Source organism: Pinus tabuliformis, chromosome 3_2 (genome assembly GCF_031772625.1).
Source record: "Pinus tabuliformis cultivar Carrire ecotype Pingquan chromosome 3_2, CPIR1, whole genome shotgun sequence".
Classification (NCBI taxonomy): domain Eukaryota; kingdom Viridiplantae; phylum Streptophyta; class Pinopsida; order Pinales; family Pinaceae; genus Pinus; species Pinus tabuliformis.
Window position 1 is genome coordinate 185,792,284 of NC_142302.1, and position 21,122 is coordinate 185,813,405.

At 39.9% G+C, this 21,122-nt stretch overlaps 1 protein-coding gene across 1 annotated transcript; it reads left to right on the forward strand.

The window, feature by feature from the left end:
• Window positions 1-949: 949 nt before the first annotated feature.
• LOC149180402 (L-ascorbate oxidase homolog) lies at window positions 950-20,145 on the forward strand. The gene is made up of 10 exons (XM_089413867.1): window positions 950-2,202; window positions 2,304-2,413; window positions 2,544-2,814; window positions 2,918-3,020; window positions 3,112-3,463; window positions 3,552-3,920; window positions 4,012-4,090; window positions 4,239-4,466; window positions 19,630-19,737; window positions 20,047-20,145. The coding sequence occupies exons 1-10, from the start codon at window positions 2,044-2,046 to the stop codon at window positions 20,143-20,145; spliced, it is 1,878 nt and encodes a 625-aa protein (XP_089269993.1). The 5' UTR covers window positions 950-2,043.
• Window positions 20,146-21,122: the final 977 nt, after the last annotated feature.

Below are 21,122 nucleotides of genomic sequence, written 5' to 3' on the forward strand. Positions count from 1 at the left end.
TTATTCTTCCACTCATGTCTATGTCTATGATATAAATGAGAAATAGTGTAATAATGTTTGCTTGATTGCTTTGTTCAACTATTTGGGCTTAGTAATTATCATATGAATAAACATCTTTGCTTACCAACAAGAGGCATCTATATGCCTGTTTTTGAATGAAAACCATCCAAAGTTACACTAAAAGCAGCAATTTCTCGGGATAGAATAGTTGTTTATATTTTACTTTTAGATTAGATCATTCATCCATTATCGTTAGATATTAGAAAATCAATAATTTATCCATCCCATTTACCAATTATTGGGAAACTAGTCCCATTATATCCAGTCGGAGCCACCATACCAAACGGAAAAGGAGCTGCCTTTAAGGTCCGGACCGGGTGGTTATCCCTGATGTTGATGCAACGATTTTCGAGGCATCAACACAACCATAAACCCTAAACCTCGAACAAACATGGACATCAACACCTGCATACTAGACGAAGCGCGCAGGTTTTGGGGCCGTCCCGCGCCATATTAGGCGGAGGGCTTCGCCCAACAACCGGCCCTGAGCAAAAAGACAAAGGGAAAATGGAACATCGCAGCAATAACCCCAAACGAACCCTGGAAACGACGCGAAAAGTAAACCTAAATACATGACACGATGCCCAACACATGGACCTCCACGATGAACATGTGTCGTACGGGTTTCACGAACGTTCACCTGGCGTTTGGCAATGTGGTGGGGAGGGGGCACAGGTAATGGTGTGTCCCTCCCCTAGGTAACTTTTGCTTGGATTGAATATAAAAAGTAAAAATACAGAAATTTACACCGAGGGAAAAAAGAAAGCAACGAAGATGTTGTATGTAACTTTTACTTGAATAGAAAAAGTACAGATTTCAAGAAAATTAAAAAACATCATTCTCTTATCACATTTTAACGTCACTGAATGCTTTTCTGGGCGCTTCCGTTAAGAAAAGATAAAAATTTAAGATGGGATTAACCCGACAGTTCTGACAGAATGATTCAGAAATTCAGCTTGGCAACGCGGGTACCGTGTGGAAGTCGTGATACGCATTCATGGGATCATATGAACCGTCCGATCATCTGAAACAATCGAATTTTAAGCTTGAATTCCTCCCCGTGAGCATCGATAATGGTGCTTTGAAGCGACAGTTGCTGTGGGCTTAGGGTTTCGTGCAGTCTAAGATCTGTCTGGCTTCCCGCTATGTGTACTTATGGCTTGGGCGGAGTACAGTAAATTACAGTGGAGAGTCGCAAAGCTTGAGGTGCTCTGAAAGAGGGCTCTTAACCAGTAAATTGATGCAGTTTTTCTTCCTATACTATTTGCTGTCTAGCAGTTTAGTTGTTAAGATAATCCTCTGCAACGGTTCTTCTCCCAAAACACATTTTTCCCCGATTTTACAGTGACAATCATGGCTGAGACTGACGTAATTTGAAAAGAATATGGGTGGGAGAATTAAAATAACAAGGTAATTATTGTCCTTAGTTTGATCTTTGGTACAGTATGGCTATTTTTGAGTATTTTGGTGTGTGGAATCGGCACGAGATTCTTCATGTTTGGAACAGAAAATGCAGAATCGCCCACTGTTTTGCATCTTGGAACAGTACTTTAGGAAAATAAAAGTAAGAGATTGACAAACAAACTGGGGTAGCTGAAGGTTCTTGTGGTTCTTTACTTCCTCCAATCTTCATTTTCATCGACTTAGCATTATATCTTTTGAAAGGAGAAAATTATTATCCTGATTCTCTTCCGATTTCTTTATTCCGCTAAATTATTTTTTCCTTACATCGGTTTACAAATGTTCACATGCTCTGCCTTTCTCCGAAAATCAAATACGACATGAAAAGCCGAGCAGAGAAAAATGAGCAGGGTGTTATAAAGCCTGGAACAGATGAGGTTAGCTTTGAATAGAAAAGCCTTGAATGGCCCAGCTTTACCAGATTTTGTAGAGAAACGAATGCTGTAGGATTTTGTATTCAGAAACGAAGATCTTTGGTTTTCTTTCATTGATTTCAGTCCCACCGTATCAAGATTTTACACGATGGCGTTCACAGGATTAGTTTATATCTTGCCACTCGCTGTTATACTAGCGGGCTTTGCCCTTCTAAATGGGAGAACAGTCTCCGCAGGCGTTCCTTCTCAGTACTTTGATTGGACGGTTTCCTACGATAATATTGCGCCTCTGGGAGTAAATAAGCAAGTGAGATTCCTTCAACTCAACTCTAAACTGCATATTTTCATTCGCTGCTTGTTAAATTCATTATCATAAGTGTTCCGGCCGTTCTTTGCGTGATCTTGCAGGTTATAGTCATCAACAATCAGTTCCCAGGTCCCGAGCTCGAGACCGTGACAAACAACATTATCTCAGTAAATGTTCACAATAACCTGGACGAGCCATTTCTTATTACATGGTACATTCATACTGGGAATTTCAAGAAAACTGTGAATAGTGCTTCAATAAATAGATCAATTATTGTGCGTTTCATTCTGAATTAGGATCGGCTAAGCAATCGTCGATTCGATTAATTTATGGATTCGTAGGCACGGTATACAGCAACGACGAACATCATGGCAAGACGGAGTGCAGGGCACAAATTGCCCCATTTTTCCGGGCCAAAATTGGACATACGCGTTTCAGGCCAAGGACCAGATCGGCAGTTTCTTCTATTACCCCTCCCTGCTTTTGCAGAGACTGGCCGGAGGCTACGGAGGCATCAGGGTTCTCAATCGTGACGTCATTGCAGTCCCCTTTGCTCCACCGACAGACGACTTCACTCTTCTCATTAGTGACTTCTACAACAGGAACCACAGGGTATGCGATTCGAAACTCCGCCATATCTTAGCTCATTATTTGATTTGTGTCTGCTAGTGCACGGCTGGACTCGATCTTGAAACCTTTCATTGGGGATATACAGGACATTAGAACTTCAGTAGACGCGGGCGTTCTCCTTGGGCAACCCGATGGAGTTGTAATCAACGGCAGAGGACCCTATCAGACTGTCTTCACCGTGCAGCCCGGTAATTTTTTATGAAACTTTAATGTCGAATACCATGAAAGTATTGCCAATTCCATCCATTGTTAAAAAAAAGAGAAGAATATTCAATGCAGGTGCTACATACAGATTTCGGATCTCCAATGTAGGAATGCAAACGACACTGAATTTCAGAATTCAAAATCATCGAATGCTCTTGGTGGAGACGGAAGGATCGTACACTCTGCAAGAGTACTATGCAACACTCGATATTCATGTTGGGCAATCTTACTCTGTACTAGTCACTGCAGATCAAAGTCCCGCTTCATTCTACATTGTAGCCTCATCTCGCTTTACGGATCCTGTGATTACTGGGATCGCAATTCTTCAGTACGCCAACTCTGCAACGGCCCCTTCAACATCCCCTCTTCCAGACGGACCCAGTCCAATGGATTACAATTATTCCCTCAACCAAGCCAGATCTATAAGGTCATCACAAGTGATCATTTTTTTTTATCAATATTAACATTTTTACAATTGAAAGATTTGTATTAATATTTACATGATGTCGATGCAGATGGAATTTGACGGCAGGTGCAGCCAGGCCTAATCCGCAGGGTTCCTTCCACTATGGAAATATAAATGTGTCCAGGACTATTCAGTTACAGAGCACGGCACCGATTATTGGGGGTAAACAACGATTCGCCGTGAACAATGTGTCGTTTATCTATCCGGACACTCCTCTGAAGCTAGCTGACTACTTTCAGATTAACGATGTATTCACCCTTGGCGGTATCCCGGATTCTCCATCGGTGGTGTCGCCGCCCCGCTACGGGACTCCTGTCATCGATGCGATTAACAAAGCGTTTATTGAGATAATATTTCAGAACACAGAGAATGCTATTCAGACCTGGCATGTGGATGGTTACGCTTTCTTCGTCGTTGGGTAAGCATAAAAGCCTCGGATTGATTCTATCTATCATGGTCTTATACATTTTTGAATATTCATTCCGATCCGATTGTGGTTGAATGGCTAGAATGGATAGCGGCGTGTGGGACAGCACCAAGCAATCCACATACAACCTGAATGATGCAGTTGCTCGCTCCACAACGCAGGTACGATTAGTATTATGAAAAAGTGTAGTGTATGTTTTTTAAGTTGTAAGTAGTTAGTGCAGTGTAGCGTGTTTTTTTAAGTTGTAAGTAGGGGCCGGAACGGGAATAGCACCCACTATCGTGGGTTGTTGACCTTTGAAAGGTGCAGGTGTATCCGTACTCGTGGACAGCTGTGTTGATGGAACTGGACAACGTGGGCATGTGGAATCTGAGGTGTGAGGATGCCGTGAGACGATATCTGGGTCAAGAATTGTACATGCGTGTCAGGGACTTAGACGACCCCGCCCAAAGCCAAGATCCAATGCCGGCCAATGAGCTCCTTTGCGGTAAAGGCCACCCACCTCCACTCAGCGAAAAAATGAATATTATATTATCAGTAATAATGAAATTTTATTTACTTTCTCTAATGGTATTTTGACGGTGCATCTTGCCCCGTCAGAACCCTGACATATTTTATTTCCGTCCATCAATCTCTGGAATGTTTAGGGTTGCACCATATATTTGTTATATTAGATTCATTTTCGTTTCACGACTTTATTAAACTGTCTATACCTCTATTTAATCACCTTAATTACATTTTCGTTTTTTAAATTTTATCTCTATATATATTTCTAAACTAGGTGAGTATAGATTAGTTCAGTCTTAATGTCGTATTAGTGGAATATTATCACAAAAATAGTGTAAAACTTAGTGAAACTTGAATGCAACTCCCAACCTCAACCCCTCCCCTCTCCCCTCACTTGATGGGGAATAAACCCCACCCAAATCAAATTATTTACACCTAGGTAAGATAACGTTTCTGTACCTTATTAAACTATCGATACGCGTATATTTAACGACCTTTATTACATTTTTGTTTTTGTATTTTTCTAAATTTTTAGTGTGGGTCACGCATGTTGAAAAGAAAATAAACGATAACGATACACATGCTGGACCAACACATTTTGGAGGTGGGAACATTAAACAACTATAGGACATCCGTACGAAGTAAATGCGTGCAGGTCATCTTCCACAGCCACGCTCTTTTAGCCCTCTGAAGCAACGCCTCTTAAGTCGTACTGCCCACGACTGCACCAAGGGCTGCCGAATCCTAAATCGTGTAATTCTAAATTTTAAGATAACGAGCACTTGCGAAATCGTGAATTCACAACCATATTTTTCCATTTGATTTGCCTCTAAACCTTAATGTTCAAGATTGCATATTTATCCTAATGCTTTTTTAGGATAGGAGACTTTAAATTAATGTTAAAGATTGCCTATATATCTTAATGGTTTTAGAAGGGACTTTAAATTAATATGTATGTCTGTGTATGAAATCTCTGAAGTAAAGGAGTACAAGTATTTTGAGATTGATTTCAACAACAAACTCAATTGGGAGGACTGCAGAGAGGAGAATTTTAGAAGGGTGGAAAACATTATATGCTGTTCAAAACAAATGTAGAGAGGCAGAGTTATGGGATTGGAAAACGATTAAAGTGCTTTTTGGACTCTTAGTTTGTCAGTGATGCTATATGTGTGAATTGTGGGCTAGCAGCACTCCCGTCTCAAAATGGAAACAAATTGAGAAAATCCTTGGACTCTTAGTTTGTCAGTGATGCTATATGTGTGAATTGTGGGCTAGCAGCACTCCCGTCTCAAAATGGAAACAAATTGAGAAAATCCAAAAGCTCTTGATCATGAGGGAGTTAAAAGTAAAAAGTTTCGTACCTTATGAGATAATGTTGACTGAAACAGGAGCAACTTCCATTGAAGCAATTGCTATGGTGTGGCTCATAAGATACTAAGATACCTAAAAAGAATTGAACAAATGAGAGTAGGTAGATGGCCTAATGTTATCTTCAATGAAGGCATCACTGAAACAAAGAAAAAATGGATGAAACAAAACTACACATGGATGCAAAAATGGGATATCTACCTCAATGCCTGCCCCACAAATAGCAAGAAACTAAAGGATTTTGTTATGGCGAGGTTTCCTAAAAAGGTATGGAAAAAAGAGTTGGGTAGAAAGAAGAAATATTACATTGAGGAATTCAACCCTACTTGTGATTTACAACAAAAAGAGTTCATTGGAGCTAGCATTTCGTGGAGGGCAAAAGTTCTTATTGATCAATTAAAGACCAACTCACATCAACTTACGTGTGAAACAGGACAGTAGAAAAGGCCTAAAGAAGCTTGGGAATACAGGGTGTGCACATTTTGCAGGTCTGGGGCTGTGGAATCTGAAAAACATTTCATTTTGGAATGTGATACATTCAAAGACATCAAAGAAAGTAATGAGAACATGTTGGCATTAGTTTCTTGACATTTTCTTTTTAGCAAGGAGATTGTTGGAAGGTTGGGTCAGCGCATCATCAATTTGAATCAGAAAAACACTAAATTGCAAAGAGCGAAAAACAGGGAACTAATGGTCTCATAAACTATTTTTAGTCTAGTAGACCTTAAAATTTCATTTCATTTCTCATCAAGAAAAAAAACATACAATAAAAAAAAATAAAAAATAAAACTTAAAAAATAGAACTCTCTATTAGAGAGCCATTCAATGGTTTTCGTTCGTGTACCAGAAACCGCTATAGGCATAATGACCCGACTACAGTAGAACAGGCTGCCTTAATAAACGTGAAATCAACTGTGAGTTCTACGCGCTTGCGTTAAAAAAGGTATTTCTGGAATTTAAACAGTAGGCCTACATTGTGTACATTGAAACATTCACACAATTAAATCATTTCTCCAACAATACTTACAAAAGGAATCGCGTCCAATGTTTCGCAGGCAGACTCTTTCCCCTAGATGATACCTGTATGTAAATTATTATCGTGAATTGCAACCCCTTCCCTCCATTCCCATTCTGGCGATCTGCTATGATTTTATGATGGGCTTACATCAAAATCTCGAGTATATCTCTTTTGTGTTTGTCTAAGTGTATTATTTGTTGATGGGGAGGAGCCCATCCAAGAATCGAGGAGCGATAGCGGAATCAAGTGGAGTTAACCGTTGGTGTATTATTTGTTGTGGGTGAGGGACTTGAGCTGCAGCCTGCACCTCAATGAGTATTACGGGAATTCGCCATTTGTAGTCATTGTTACAAGTTTCAGAGGTGGAGCTTACTCTACAATTAACGGAGCCTCAAATTGTTTTATCATACGCAGCGTCCAAGGAACTTGGTATAAGCTACCTTTCCATACATTCCCCGGTAGGTGCAGCAACGTCGCCTTGCAAGTAGCAGGTGTTGAAGGGATCGCGTGACTAGTCTCGCCAAAACGATGGCAATGATAATGAAAAGGACAATAATTTGCGTGGATCCACAAGTAACGTTATTAGACGTAAGGACCAAATACATGACATTGCTGTTTCTCCGTCAATGTGGACAAATCCAGATGTAAAACCAGAAAGGAGTATAAGTGGACAAAGGTCAATGAGGTACAAGTGGGCGACCAATTTTTTTTCTGGAAAGCCATGGTCTGGGTTGATAGGTTTCACCAAAACGACCACGCCTTATTTCACGGTGGAATTCTCTGTAGTGATATTATTTCATTTGTATTTCTTTTCATTTACATACACAAACACGTATGTGAAAGATACAACATTTCGAAAACATATCTATCAATAGTGAAATACTGCCTTAAGACTAAGATAACGCATGCTGCATTTAAGTCTAAGATAATGCTTGCTCATCTTTTTGATAGTTAAGAGTTATAACCTTTTTCTTCCTCGGCTTCCCAACCTAAGCCACGTGAGAAAATATTCTTTTATCCTTTTAACTTATAGTTAGAGTTATAACCTTTTTTATCCTCGGCATCCCAACCTAAGCCACTTGACAAAATATTCTTTTATTCTCTTAACTTAAATGTGTATATGGAGGCATTTTTTTTATATATTACTAGTTATATTAGCGTGTATTTGGAGGTAATTATCTATAACATATTAATAATAGATGTAATAACTTAAAATTAACTTAGTCATATAAATTATGGCTAATAAACATCTATAGGCATCAATCCTTGATAAGCATCAAATGCACATTTTATTATGCACCTCACATTGATATGGATTTATGAAGGAACGAAATGAAATAATGATTTAGACAAAAAACATAGAGATACAACGAAATTGAACTTTAATTACTAAATAGCAAATGCTAAAAACTGTTTACATGCAGAATGAAAGCAAATTAGCTTGAACAGTGATAGCTTATTTCTGGGAAGAGATATGATGCAAAGGCCTTTTTATCATGAATAAACAATGAGAAACCCTAAACATTCAAAGCCCTAACCCTAGGAGATGAAGCACTAATGGCTTATGAGCCTGTGGTAAGTTGGAACGTCAACTTCTCAGGGTTGTAACTTTGACGTATGTTTGACACGCACGATAGATAGCCCGTTAGAAAGGTCTATCCTAGGATAACAACTTTTGACTATGAGCGTCAGTGTTCGACTAACGTTTGCTCGTTTCCCAAAAAAACGTCGTTTAGGGTCTCAAAACGGATTCAGAAATCCAAGACCTAAAAGCTGCCAAAAACATAACACTGTCACAATATGAAACTGTGTTAAAAAATAGGAAATTGATCAGAAACACTGCTGGGAGCCAAGTGGAATAGGTGGGTGACCACCAATATCCACTTGGATCACACATTGCTCAAATAAAAAGAACCATAAAACTTAAGTAAGTGATAACTTTATTTTAAATTATTAGTATCATTAATTATAAAAAAGAATTAATATATTAGTTAAGCATATATACATTTAAAAAAATATGGAACAACATTCTTAACTATGAGATTCACCACACTTTACGATGGAAATTCTTAACTTGTAAGTAACTATTCTTACAATATCATGGACCAATACCATGGCTTACCAATACCACATGTCTTGATATGACATTTTCTTTAATTAAATAATTAAAGATAAATTAATTAAAAGAACATAACTAACTTGGAAATAAATCTTAACCCTTGATATGTGAATATTACTATAAATATTCTAGAGTATTCTATAGAGGTTAAGACTCCACCATCCACCCAATAATTATTGATAATTAAATTATAATTGTAGAAGGCCTATGAAATTAAACTTGGCTAATATTAAAATAAGTTAAGAACGTAAGTATATGTAATAGACAAAGCTTTGATAGATGAAACATAGTTATAATTAAGGTTGAACATTGATATTAGGCAATATAAATGAGCCTAGCATCAAGGATTGAGTCATCATGGTCATTTGGGAAGGTTTCCATCTAGTGACAAGTGATACGCTTGTCTTGAATCATGATTAGCTGTCAACCCTCAATGCTAGTTTTAGGTCATTTTAGTTCCTAGTTGTGTCAAGAACAACACGGGTGGGACTCTTTGCAAATCGATTTCAAACACCAAAACTCCAGAGGTCGGAGTTGGTGATGGGACTTGCTTTTTTATTACTTGTATCTTTTTACACTACAGGTGTATGGGTGACGCCTCTAGAGATTTGAACACGGGTGGGACTCTTTGCAAATCGATTCCAAACACCAAAACTCTAGAGGCCGGAGTTGGTGATGGGACTTGCTTTTTTATTGCTTGTATCTTCCTACACTATGGGCGTATGGGTGACGCCTCCAGAGATTTGAACACGGGTGGGACTCTTTGCAAATCGATTCCAAACACCAAAACTCCAGAGGCCGGAGTTGGTGATGGGACTTGCTTTTTTATTGCTTGTATCTTCCTACACTATGGGCGTATGGGTGACACCTCCAAAGATTTGAACATGGGTGGGACTCTCTGCAAATCGATTCCAAATACCAAAACTCCAGAGGTCGGAGTTGGTGATGGGACTTGCTTTTTTATTGCTTGTATCTTCCTACACTACGGGCGTATGGGTGATGCCTCTAGAGATTTGAACACGGGTGGGACTCTTTGCAAATCGATTCCAAACACCAAAACTCCAGAGGCCGGAGTTGGTGATGGGACTTGCTTTTTTATTGCTTGTATCTTCCTACACTACCAACGTATGGGTGACGCCTCCAGAGATTTGAACATGGGTGGGACTCTTTGCAAATCAATTCCAAACACCAAAACTCGAGAGGCCGGAGTTGTTGATGGGGCTTTCTTTTTTATTGCTTGTATCTTCTTACACTACAGGCATATGGGTGACGCCTCTAGAGATTTAAACACAGGTGGTGGTGAGCTTCAGTATTGTAGCAATAATGCTGCAACTCCTGGGGCTTCCTTCTTTACTTTTATCAACTCGGTAGTTCGTAACAGACTTAGAAGCGACGGTGCTGTATGCACGAGTACTAGCTTTTACTGCAGGTTGTCACTTGATCAACTGACACAAGTTCGCTAGGAGCCTAAGCCAACTTCTATGAGTTCTCAGAAGAAGTTTGTGATGGAAGAAAGCTAACTCTACAGGGGCTATTCTACTTGCAGAAAGAGAAGGAAAACTGAAATGAAACGCAAACCCTAGCAAACCCTAGTTTACCTACTAACCCTACTTTTGCAAGAAAAGAGATGGAAACTAATGAAATGAGTGCCATTGACTATTGAAAAGGTAAATTGCATTTATTTAGGCTACTTCTGAAAATAAATGAGCAGAAATCATCTTTTTGTACTTTTGAGTGTTTTTATGTGAAATTATTATGCTTGTGATTTATCTGGTTATGACTGTGCAGAGGTTTGGTGGCAAAGGAAGATGGAGTTGGCTTTTGCAGAGGGTGAGGAAGGTGTGGAGAGGTCCTAAGAAGCCCCTAGTACCCTTCTGAAGACTTCCATTGCGATCAGACTTCGAAAAATCACTCACAGAAAATTCTACAAGAGGCTGCAAGGGATCTATAGGAGGAGGCCGAAAGCTGTTTTTAGGGTTTTGAAGGCGGAAAAATGATGGAAAAGGGGAAATGAAGGCTAGATGAAGGTGTTGAGGTGTCTAGAACTTGTCAAGGAAGATTAGGGACAAATGTGATGGTTGGATTTGTTCAAATGGCAAGAAAGCAACTTTATGGAAAAAACGCAAAAATTAGGGCAGATTGGCGAAATGTTGCGAATGAGCTAGGAAATCTATGAGAAGTGAGCTGGTGCTGGCTGTTTTATGGAGGGATGGTGAGCTGAGATGTCCTGCAAGAGATCTGCACACTTACTTATCAAAATTGACCAACGAAAGAACTAAAAACAGAATTTTGTCTAGCTTGACCTAATTTCTGACCTATAAACAGAAAATGCTGAACACAACCTTATGAACAGAAAAACATGCGAGAGAGCTATGGTAGAAGAACGGTAAATGATCTAAGCAAATGAATCTGAACCAATATCAACTTTTCCAAGTCAATTTATCACACTAGCAGTTGCATGGAAGAGCAAAAACTGTGTTTTTGGTGGCAGCGGTAGTGCCTTGACCTCAGATCATAGTCCCAGGAAGGGAGAAAGGAGATCAAGACCTACTGTTGGCCTTTTTGAATCTTATTCTATAACTGCAACAACCTACTTGAGCAACTGATACAAAAACAACTATGCTAATCATCAAAAGCAACGTAATTTAACAAAGTGAAATGAATTTATGCAACATAAATTATCTCATGAATGGAAGCAAAAACATATAAATACACAGAAGGAGGTGCTAGGCAGCTTGGGTTGGGCCCTAACCCAGGAGCTTCAGCTCGCTGAAAGAGATCAGTGCTGGCTCAAGAACTGTTTCATCTTCATTATAAAAAATAGCTATTACATTACATAAAATGTTCTAAAAAAGGAACTCAAAAATGAGCTGAACACAATGTTGCACAAAAGTGCGAAAATAAACTAATAACTAGCTAACCTACTGAGGCTCGAAGCCTTCTTATTTATACAAATGGGGACTTCCAATAGTCCTCATAAAATCAAGGAACTCGACTTCCTAGAACTGAAGATAAACAACAGTCCTACTTGACTTGCTCGGCTGCCCCTTGGAATCATCAATGTGGGCTTTTGTGCTCCGAGTTGCTGATGGAGGATTCGAGGAAAGGGGTCATTAATGAAGGAGACAACCCCCTACAAGTCCTTTTCCCCATTTTCCTCAAGTTTTGGCTGCCATTCGCTCATAAATTCCTTGTCTTTGTCCAAAATTGTCCAAAAAATCTGCAATAAACACTCATTAGACTGCATGGCAAAGTGACTAACCCAGTTCACTCTATTAGCATAAATATATTCAAAAACATGCAACAAACTAATGAGAATGGTGGCTTAAGTCGAAATAAGAGGCAGAATGAGCCCATATAGTTACCCATTTCTGGGGCTCATCATCACCCCCTTGCTGAATGGGTTGTTCATCCTCTAAGCAACTAATTTAACTCTTCATCTTTAATGGCTCTGACAAATTCCCTGACATCCCAAGCCTCTGATGTGATGTCTTCTTCTCTATCGTGGAAACCTGCTTTCCTATCCACTTCTTCCCATTGTTTCTGTTATTCTTCCTCCTTAACTCCTTCCAACAGTCCTAGCAGCAGTGGAGGAATGAATTTAAGACCAATCCAGTTGGCTTTCAAATTTTGCATTGAGTGCTTATACAGGGGCACTCTCCTCATGGCTTCCCTCATTTTGTTTGGGGAGTGATACTCCCTGATCCTTAGGCTATGTGGCAATGTATTCCACCTTCTCATGCAGGCATGAAGGCATTCATCGCCAAACAATCTCTCCATATCCTCGAAATGAGCAATAGCCTGTGCTTGCTTGTCAACATAGTCAGGGAGAACTTGAGGATTAGCTGCAAGGTGTTGGTGGGCATAGATGAGAGCCAAGGGTTCTGTTGGTTCTGCTCTAATCATCAGGGGCTCACTTAGCTCTTTTGCCATTATTTTTTGAATTTCCACTGCTCTCTTTTCTTCATGGCTCATCCACGAAGCCATAGCCATTAGTTGCAAGTCTCTTAATGCAGCATTTGGATCCCATAAATTCATGTCGGTAAGTGCCATGTTGTATAGGTAAAATTTTGCTAGCTTTGCTTTATCCTCAGCTGAGCTGTGATCACATAAATGCATAAATTGGCCATAATCTTGAAATGGTATTATGCCCCTCTGGGCCAGTGTCTTAATATGGAATTGGAGCCACTGATCTTTGAGGTACAGTGCATATGATTTGGCTGGCTGTCTGCACTGCAATGCCTCCATTGCCCAGCTGGCCATGCAGGCTAACTGGGCTTCTTTTTCTTGTAGTTGCCTTTTCAAAATCAGCACTTCAGTTTCTGCCTGGGATTCTTTTTCTTGCTACTGTTTCATCAGTGTCTCACTATCTGTCTGGGGTTCCTCTTCTTGTTGCTGTTTCTCTGTTGCCTCACTATCTGCCTAGGGTCCCTCTTTCTGTTGCTGTCCTTTCAAGATTGACAGCTCATTTCCTCCTTGAGGTTCCCTTTCTTGTAGCTGCTTTTTCAACAATTCATTTTCTTCCTGCAGTTGAGCTCTTTTGATGCTCTCTGTATGCCTTACCATGCTCAATTCTCTGCTCATCTCTCTCAACTTGTTTTCCATGTGCCCTATGTCTTTGACCCCTTTGGATTTTGCAATCTGCATCCAGGTGTGGGTCCTGACTCTTTCCTTTTCCAGTTCGAAGAAAAGAGGCACTGCAAATTTTTGTGGGATGATCTTCCCACCTTCCAGAAGGTTGTAGTAGGAGCCTAAGTTAGGCTGAGGTCCAGGCTCTGGTATCTCTTTTGCCTTACCTTCATCTTGGGACTGTTCTTCTGCCTTCTTTTCCAGTTTTTCAGTTTCTTTGAGCTTAGCCAATGTCTCCTGTAGAGAGGTTTGTGCCTCCTATAGGACTGCTTTAGAGTCCATTAATTTGATCCTTTCCTTCTAGGTGGAGGTCTTAGGACTCCCTCTCTCGTAAGTGATGGAGATTTTGGAGGGAGATTCCTCCTTTGTTACAGTAGGTGCATCCTCAATGATAATGGGTTCTTTCGAAGGTGGCTGGGGCTTTCCCACCTTGATTCTGGTGCTCCTCCGAGCTTTGAAATACATAGATGTCTGTCTTTTCCTTTTCCTTTTTTGCTTAGCTGGAGTGCTAAGTGCAACAAGAACAACTGTTGCTTCTCTTGCTAGTGTCTCAGGAGACACTTCTTCTTGCTGTTTTTCTTCTTCATCCTCTGTAGTTTTGCCTGTCTGTTGTTTCTGATTTTGTTTCTGCTGTCTCTGGTGTTGTTTTCTCCTTTTCTTGCTGAGTTTTTGCCTTTCTTGTGGCAGTTTTTTTCTGAGCTATCTTGGGCTTCTTCTTCTTAGTTCTTGTCCTCTTCCTTTTCTCTGCTTTTGATGTTGTTTTCTTCTCTGCTTTAGGTTCAACTGTGGCTGTATCATGTTTCTCCTCTTCTCTCCGTTTTTCTTCTTTTTCTTCTTCTAATTGAACATTCTGTGCTTCCTCATGGATTTCCTTCTCAAGTTCCTCTTTCTGCTCCTCCTCTTCACTGCCAGATGGACTAAGGTCATCAGTGAGAGTTTTTATGTCATCTTCTCTAGTCATGTTCCTGAAAATTTCCCAGGCTATAGGGATTGTGTATGTGTGGAGGACATCCTCTACCAGCAATTTAATGAGCCCATGGTGGGCCAGTTGATCTGGAACCTCTGCATTTAATTTGGTGCCACACTCTATCAAAGAATGGAGGAGGAAATATGGAAGACTGAGTTTCCTAGATGCAGGTAGGTCCATTCCATATCTTAGTTCATGCAATAACCTGAAATGATAACCATAGACTATACTGTATTTTCCTTCACGGGAGATATATTTCATGATCTGGTAGCTGACCTCACCCCATGGATAAGGTATACTTGTCCTTCTGATCCCATTCTAATCCTCTACAAGATGTTCATCATACTGGAAAAAGGTCTTTTTAGCAACCTGTCCTAGTGGTTTTTCTTCTTTGCTCCAGGGGAGCCCAAGTGGAAGACCTGTAATTCTGCTGATGAATTCTGGTGTAAGTTCTATGGTTAGACCCCTGAAACTGATTGTAGCATGGGTTTTTGAATGGGGTCTTAAAGACATTAAAAATTCCTCTGTCACTTCCTCATCATACCCATGAATTCTCTCAAAGAAAGGCATCCAATTTGCCCTGGTAAAGAGGGCTAACACTTTTGGGTGTTCATGCAATTTGGTGGAATTCAGAGGCTCTTTTCTCATAAAACCCCCTGTCATGATGTTCAGTGACTGCTAGAAATTCTCAGGTGAGGAGGAAGGCAGCAAATTTTCAAACCCGAAAACAGAGGAACAACTGAGGTTTTTTCTGGAACCAGAGAGAGTTTTTTGTGTTTCTTCTTTTCAAAAACAAATTTTAATTTTCCTGCCCTTCAAACTCTGTTCTCAACCTTACTTTACTTCTCGGGCTGTTGGAGGAAATCAATAGTTTTTCTTTTAAAAAACACAACACAGAGAGAAAGACAGTGTTTTTCTTTGACAGACCACCCAATGCAAATTCAGTGCTTTACAGGCTTAATTTCCTATGGTTGCATCACTTCTTCATATAGGAGAATACCACGGAGGAGAAAGAGACAGAACTTCAGTGCAGAGAGTAAAAATGGAGAGATTGTATATATATTTCAAAACACAGGCAGGCTTTTGTTTTCACTTTCCCTTTCTTTTTCAACCCAGTACTTTGCTTCAAATCCCACCACCTTTTATAGATATATAACATGCAGAGTGGGTTTTCTGAGCCTACCTCTTTCAAGCTCGAATTTGGCAAAAATTTTGAATTTTTCCTCTGCAGAGCTGCTTTCTGGCCTTCCTGTAGAAAGGCTTCTGTAGACTGTGTTTCCGCTCCTGTAGAGTGCGATAATGCTCCTGTAGAGCCCGATAAGCGGAAGGGTTTTGGAAACTGGTAGAGAGCGACTGTTTCGAGGTTCTGAAGGTGGTAGGTAAGTTGTTGCAGTCGAGAACTCGTCGATGCAAATGAAAACAAAAGGTGGTGGAGGCTTCTACTGCAGTGGACTTAAGCTTATGGCGTGTTCTGCGATGACGAGGTGAGGTGGCAGGAAGGGTACGTTATCCCCATCCAGACCGTTGGTCCTGTTGTCGCGCAGATTGACACGACAACGCTCAGACCGGGGGCTGTCACTCTGATCCCTGATCCCTCCGTTTAAGCCTGTCTCCCGCGACTAAGGGGGGTAGTCCCTGTGAGATGATGAGACCAACTGTCGACCAGTTGGTTGGGAGACACGAGATACGATATAAAAAGCACTCGATGGATTTGATTAATTTAGCAGACCAGTGCCTTATAAGATTGTGTAGAAACGATTACTTGTTAAACGGTATAGAAACATGAACCATGAACAGCAATCATTTATCGTCAGCTAAATCATAATGCTCTTAGAATGACCAAAGCGATATCCAGCAATCTAGAATTTTCAAAAAAATGAATGCTTTAAACCACCATGAATCATAACCATTAACCAGATATCAATTTCGCATCTCGACTTGAAAATTTAGATCTCAGCATGAAAGATGATAAACCCCGAAAATCACTGGATCTCACGAAGAGAATTTTCCACAAATTTTTTTTATATTTTTTCAAAATTTTTTAAATCTTTTTTAATTTTTTTTATTTTTCAATATTATAAAAAAAAAAGAAAATTAAAAAATCTAAAAATTTAAAATTTAAAATCTATTTAAAACTAAAATCTAAAACACTAAACCTAAGCCTAAATTTTTTTAAATAAAATCTTTTATTATATTTTTTTATTTTTTTATATCTTTGAAATTTTTTAAAATAAGAATTAAAATCAAAAGAATGAAATACGTGACCAAAACAAAACCAAAATGAAATCTAATTAAGATCTAATTTACAAATAAAAATTAAATCGAAATTAAAATTACAATCTAAACTAAAGGAAAATTAACATAATCCTAAAATTATAAAACTGTAAAATCTAACAAAATCAAAATTTTAACCAGAACTATACGCTAATTCCTTTTCATTTTTATTTGAAATATAATAAAAAATCTAAAGTAATTAAAATAAAAAAAATTAAAAAAAAAAGCGCATACAATCCTAACCTAAACGTGAAACGGGACTACATACAAATCTAATAAAACAAAATTACTGTGCATCGAATCACTGTAAAAATATATCGTGTAAAACCGCCGACTGCAACAGGATCGAAAACAGGCAGCAATACGCATATCGACAACGCATAACACAAATCCAGATAGAGCACGATATTTCGATGGCGGGTATACTTACCTGAAACACAAAAAATTTTACCTGCTCCGTCCGCGTGAGGAAGGGAATAGGCTTGCTGCCGGAATAAGGTTTGATGCCCACGCAGATATACGCCGACGGGTTCGATGGAAGCTGTGGCACTTTAAACAACCAAAATGACACCTCCCACAGTCGACAGACAGAGCAGTGTTGAGGCAGCACCCGCGCGGAAGGATGAAATGTTCATGAAACGTGAGTGATAGATGACGGCTGCGTTTATGGGTCGGTCCTCCGTTTCTTTTTTTTTATGCAGATAAATCCTCTGAGAAAGAGACGATGGACCACCGCATTAGATAACAAACTGTCAGCGGCTGGCATCTGGTGCTGAGGAATCCAGCATTGGATGATCTTTCCAGTAAATTGATTTGAAAACTGATTGCACCCTCAACGCAGAATTATATCAAGTAAAAAATTCAAGCGAGCTTCCTCTGGCCCTATGGCGGTAAATGCTTTGCTGCTTGGACCTGGCTTGGCCCTCAGATCGATATCTGGTGTTTGCTTCTGCCACCTGAAATCACCCAAAATATGTACATAAAACCAAAATCAAAACCCTAAATAAACCTGTCCTAAGCGAAACTGAAAATGAAACCCTAGATCAGAAAATTTTGAAACCCTGAAACAACTGATTAATGTACAGATTTGGCCCCTTTAACAGCCAGATTTAGCAATAAGCACGGAAAACATTTTAAAGAACAGAAATTTCAGATCGTCACTGTGAAGAACTTCAGAAAATCTCTCATGCAAACTTAGAAAAATAAACCGAATGATAGACCCAGGATCAAATCCAACTGGGCTCAGCAAAAAATGCTTGCGGGAGTTGGCTGGTTCAGCCGAGAACTTCCCCGAACGCCCACAAATTTCCTTCAATGATGTTTTCTGCACAGCTCAAAACAATTGTCAATAAAGAGGGCAAAATGCTGCTAGATCTCAGGAAGTAATGGAGATACCTGCCATTACTTCAAAAACCCTAACAGCACCCAAACCCCAGCAAGTGAACAAGATACCTGTGCTCACAATACTCTACAAAAAAGCTATTATTAACGGCTGAAAATAACATATGCAGAAAATGAAACAATCTCACAGCATTTTAAGAGAGTAACACCAGCAAGATATGGACCCCAAAGTCTTCTTTTATTAACCAGAAAAAGATTTACAAGAGAGCTTCTTCAGTCTTAGACTCACAGATCGAATCCATCTGAAATGACCCCTAGAACCCTATTTAAAGGAAATGATCCCAACGGCTAGTTCGAGTGATCCATGTAGAAATGATCTCGACTGTTGATGAGGATCAAGATATCTCTTGATCTCATCCGTCGATTTATTCACTTAAAATATTATTATTTTATTAGTTAGGGTTTTTGCTTTATTTTTTTAATTTTTTATTATTTTATTATTTTTATTCATTTTTTAATTTTTTAATTCATTTTAAAATGGATCATCGAACTAAGCCTTCGGAAACATCACCTAGGACCTAAGACTTAGGACTCATGAGGGGATTTAAAACATTTTTCGACCCTCAGGACACATTACATCATGACTTTTACAATTTACATCTTAAGGGGACAAACCCATTTAATACAGACCCTCACAAATCACCCAGTTCTGCGACACAACTATAATCTAGCAGATCAACATACTAGGATTCTCCTAAAATTCCAATGACAAAATCCATCCCGGCTTTGGGGTCAGGTTTGAAGGAAAACTCTGTCGATCATAGATCGGTGAGACAAAAAACCTTCCGGGACATAGATTATCATAGAAAGTTAGGTCCACCTAGGCAATTTTACATACATGACTCTGATCTGCTTAGATTATTTACAATTCATACATGCAGACTGGGTTTACAACTGAAATGATCAAGCTGCTGATGACTGTAGGATGGCACGGACACGCTGATCAGGTGCTGCCCCTTTCTTGCAAAGAAAAAGAAGGGGGTGTACTGCATGGGTAGTTGACCGGTAGTGGTCAACAGGTCCCTACTCCAGTGCCATTATGGTATTTCATGTCGCCTGCTTGCAATCACTTCCATCATTCCCATTATACGCCGCCACCACTACCTGTTTTGAGTTTTTCTTCCCAAGTTGACGGACCACACGTGCTGATTGCACCTTTTGAACGCTGTTTGAATTGGACGAGGGTGGCCAGTTAGCTGGCCACCGATTTCGTTTAATCGTGACCATCTCAATGGTTCATGCAGTTTCTAAATAATATTCATGCAACAGAGGAACGGGTTTAGCCACTTACCTGTTAGTCGCTACCGTGCTCTGCATGCTCAGACTTTGACACTTTGTTTTTTGATTACTGCGCAGTTGGTGCTCATGGCCTTTGAATTGGTGGCTTGTCTACTTTATGCTGGTGTTTTTCGATCAGGAACGACTTCTTGCACGCTGTATACATCTTGGCTGCACTGACCCTGCCTCTGGAGCTTGTTTTTTAAAGGGATCAGCTGTTACAAGAATCCTGCAGTTTCTGGCTGAGGTTTGAGCAGGGACTGAAGAGACAGCTGAGGATGGTTCTGGAGGAAAGGAAAAGCAGCTGGAATGCATCAGGTAAGAAACAAGTGAAGAATGTCGTTGTTTTATTCATCATTTAAAAAAAAACAAAAGGAACATAATTTCTGTCTTCTGTGCAGGGAAGAAAAAGCGAGTGGAAATGTAGTGGTGCAAGGATGGAATGGAGAGTTAGGAGGATGAATGGTGGTAGGGAGGCCCACAGGCCTTTTGGACAAATTTCCAACCCTTAGATTCTTTTTTGAACTTGATTTTTAACTCTCTGTGGTTTCTACAGGAGCCTTCTGTAGAATGCACAGAGTTTCCTGTAGGATGCAAAATTTCCAGAACAAGTGAGACCAAGGCTTGGGAAAAGACAATGGCGATGGAGAAATGAGCTATCAAGGGTGTATGCAGCTTGGCCATGTCCTTTTTTCTTCTGTGACCCTCCTGCAATCTGCAATGCATTCAAAAGAAGTTAGTTTTTTTTGTTTTTTCTTTTTTTTCTCTGTTTTTTTGTTTTTTCCTTTTCATATTTTCCCTTTTTTTTTTTAATGAGACAGCTGGGGCGTCTCCAGGAGGTTTTCACCCTTACTGTCTGCCCTGGGCGCCTCCAAGAGGTTTTCACCCAGGGATCTTTTATTCTCTTTTTTTTTTTTAAGGTGTGGGTGGAGTGGAGGTAGAGACCTGCTCCACTACCAACACTGTTTTACTCAGATTCTCAATGAATTCCTACTTGGAGAGGGGCTTCCTGTTGAGCTTCAACCTATGCCTATTGACGAGCATGGGGATGGCTTCTTCATCGATGGTCGGATTAGAGCTGAACCATTGTCATTGCATTTTTCTACTGTGTATGGTCCCAGCCATCTTGTCCTCAGTTTGCCCTTGAAATCCTTATATCTTGAATCATACAGCAACGCCCAGTCTCCTTCCTGGAATTGTTTCTCTTTGAGGTGTCTGTCATGCCATATTTTCCTTTGAAGTTGGACTACCTTTGAGTGGAGAAGGGCCTGCAATCTCTGTTCATCCAATCCATTTAGCTGAAGTAACCTTTCCTTTTGTGCATGGCTGAGATCTAGGTCCAGCTGAGCTGCCATCCTTAATGTGTTATATTCAAATTCTATTGACAGCAAAGCCTTCTTCCCATAGACTAGCTCATAGGGTGTGAACCCTGTGGTGGTTTTAGGTGGTGTTATAGGCCCAAGTGGCCTCAACCAATCGATCTGCCCAATCTTTTCTGTTGCTACTCACTACCTTGGTCAAAATCCCTTCCAAAGCTCTGTTAGTGACTTCCACCTGTCCATTTGCTTGCGGATGATAAGGGGTGGAAGTTCTGTGCTTAATTTTGTGATGTGTGAGCAGGTCTTCAATCAG

What these genes read in the sequence shown, in the direction of transcription:
- LOC149180402 (XM_089413867.1), top strand. Translation starts at nt 2,044, where the DNA reads ATGGCGTTCACAGGATTAGTTTATATCTTGCCACTCGCTGTTATACTA. An exon ending in GAGCCATTTCTTATTACATG is followed by an intron (nt 2,414 to 2,543) that starts GTACATTCATAC and finishes ATGGATTCGTAG; the next exon opens with GCACGGTATACAGCAACGAC. An exon ending in AAATGAATATTATATTATCA is followed by an intron (nt 4,467 to 19,629) that starts GTAATAATGAAA and finishes TTTTTCGATCAG; the next exon opens with GAACGACTTCTTGCACGCTG.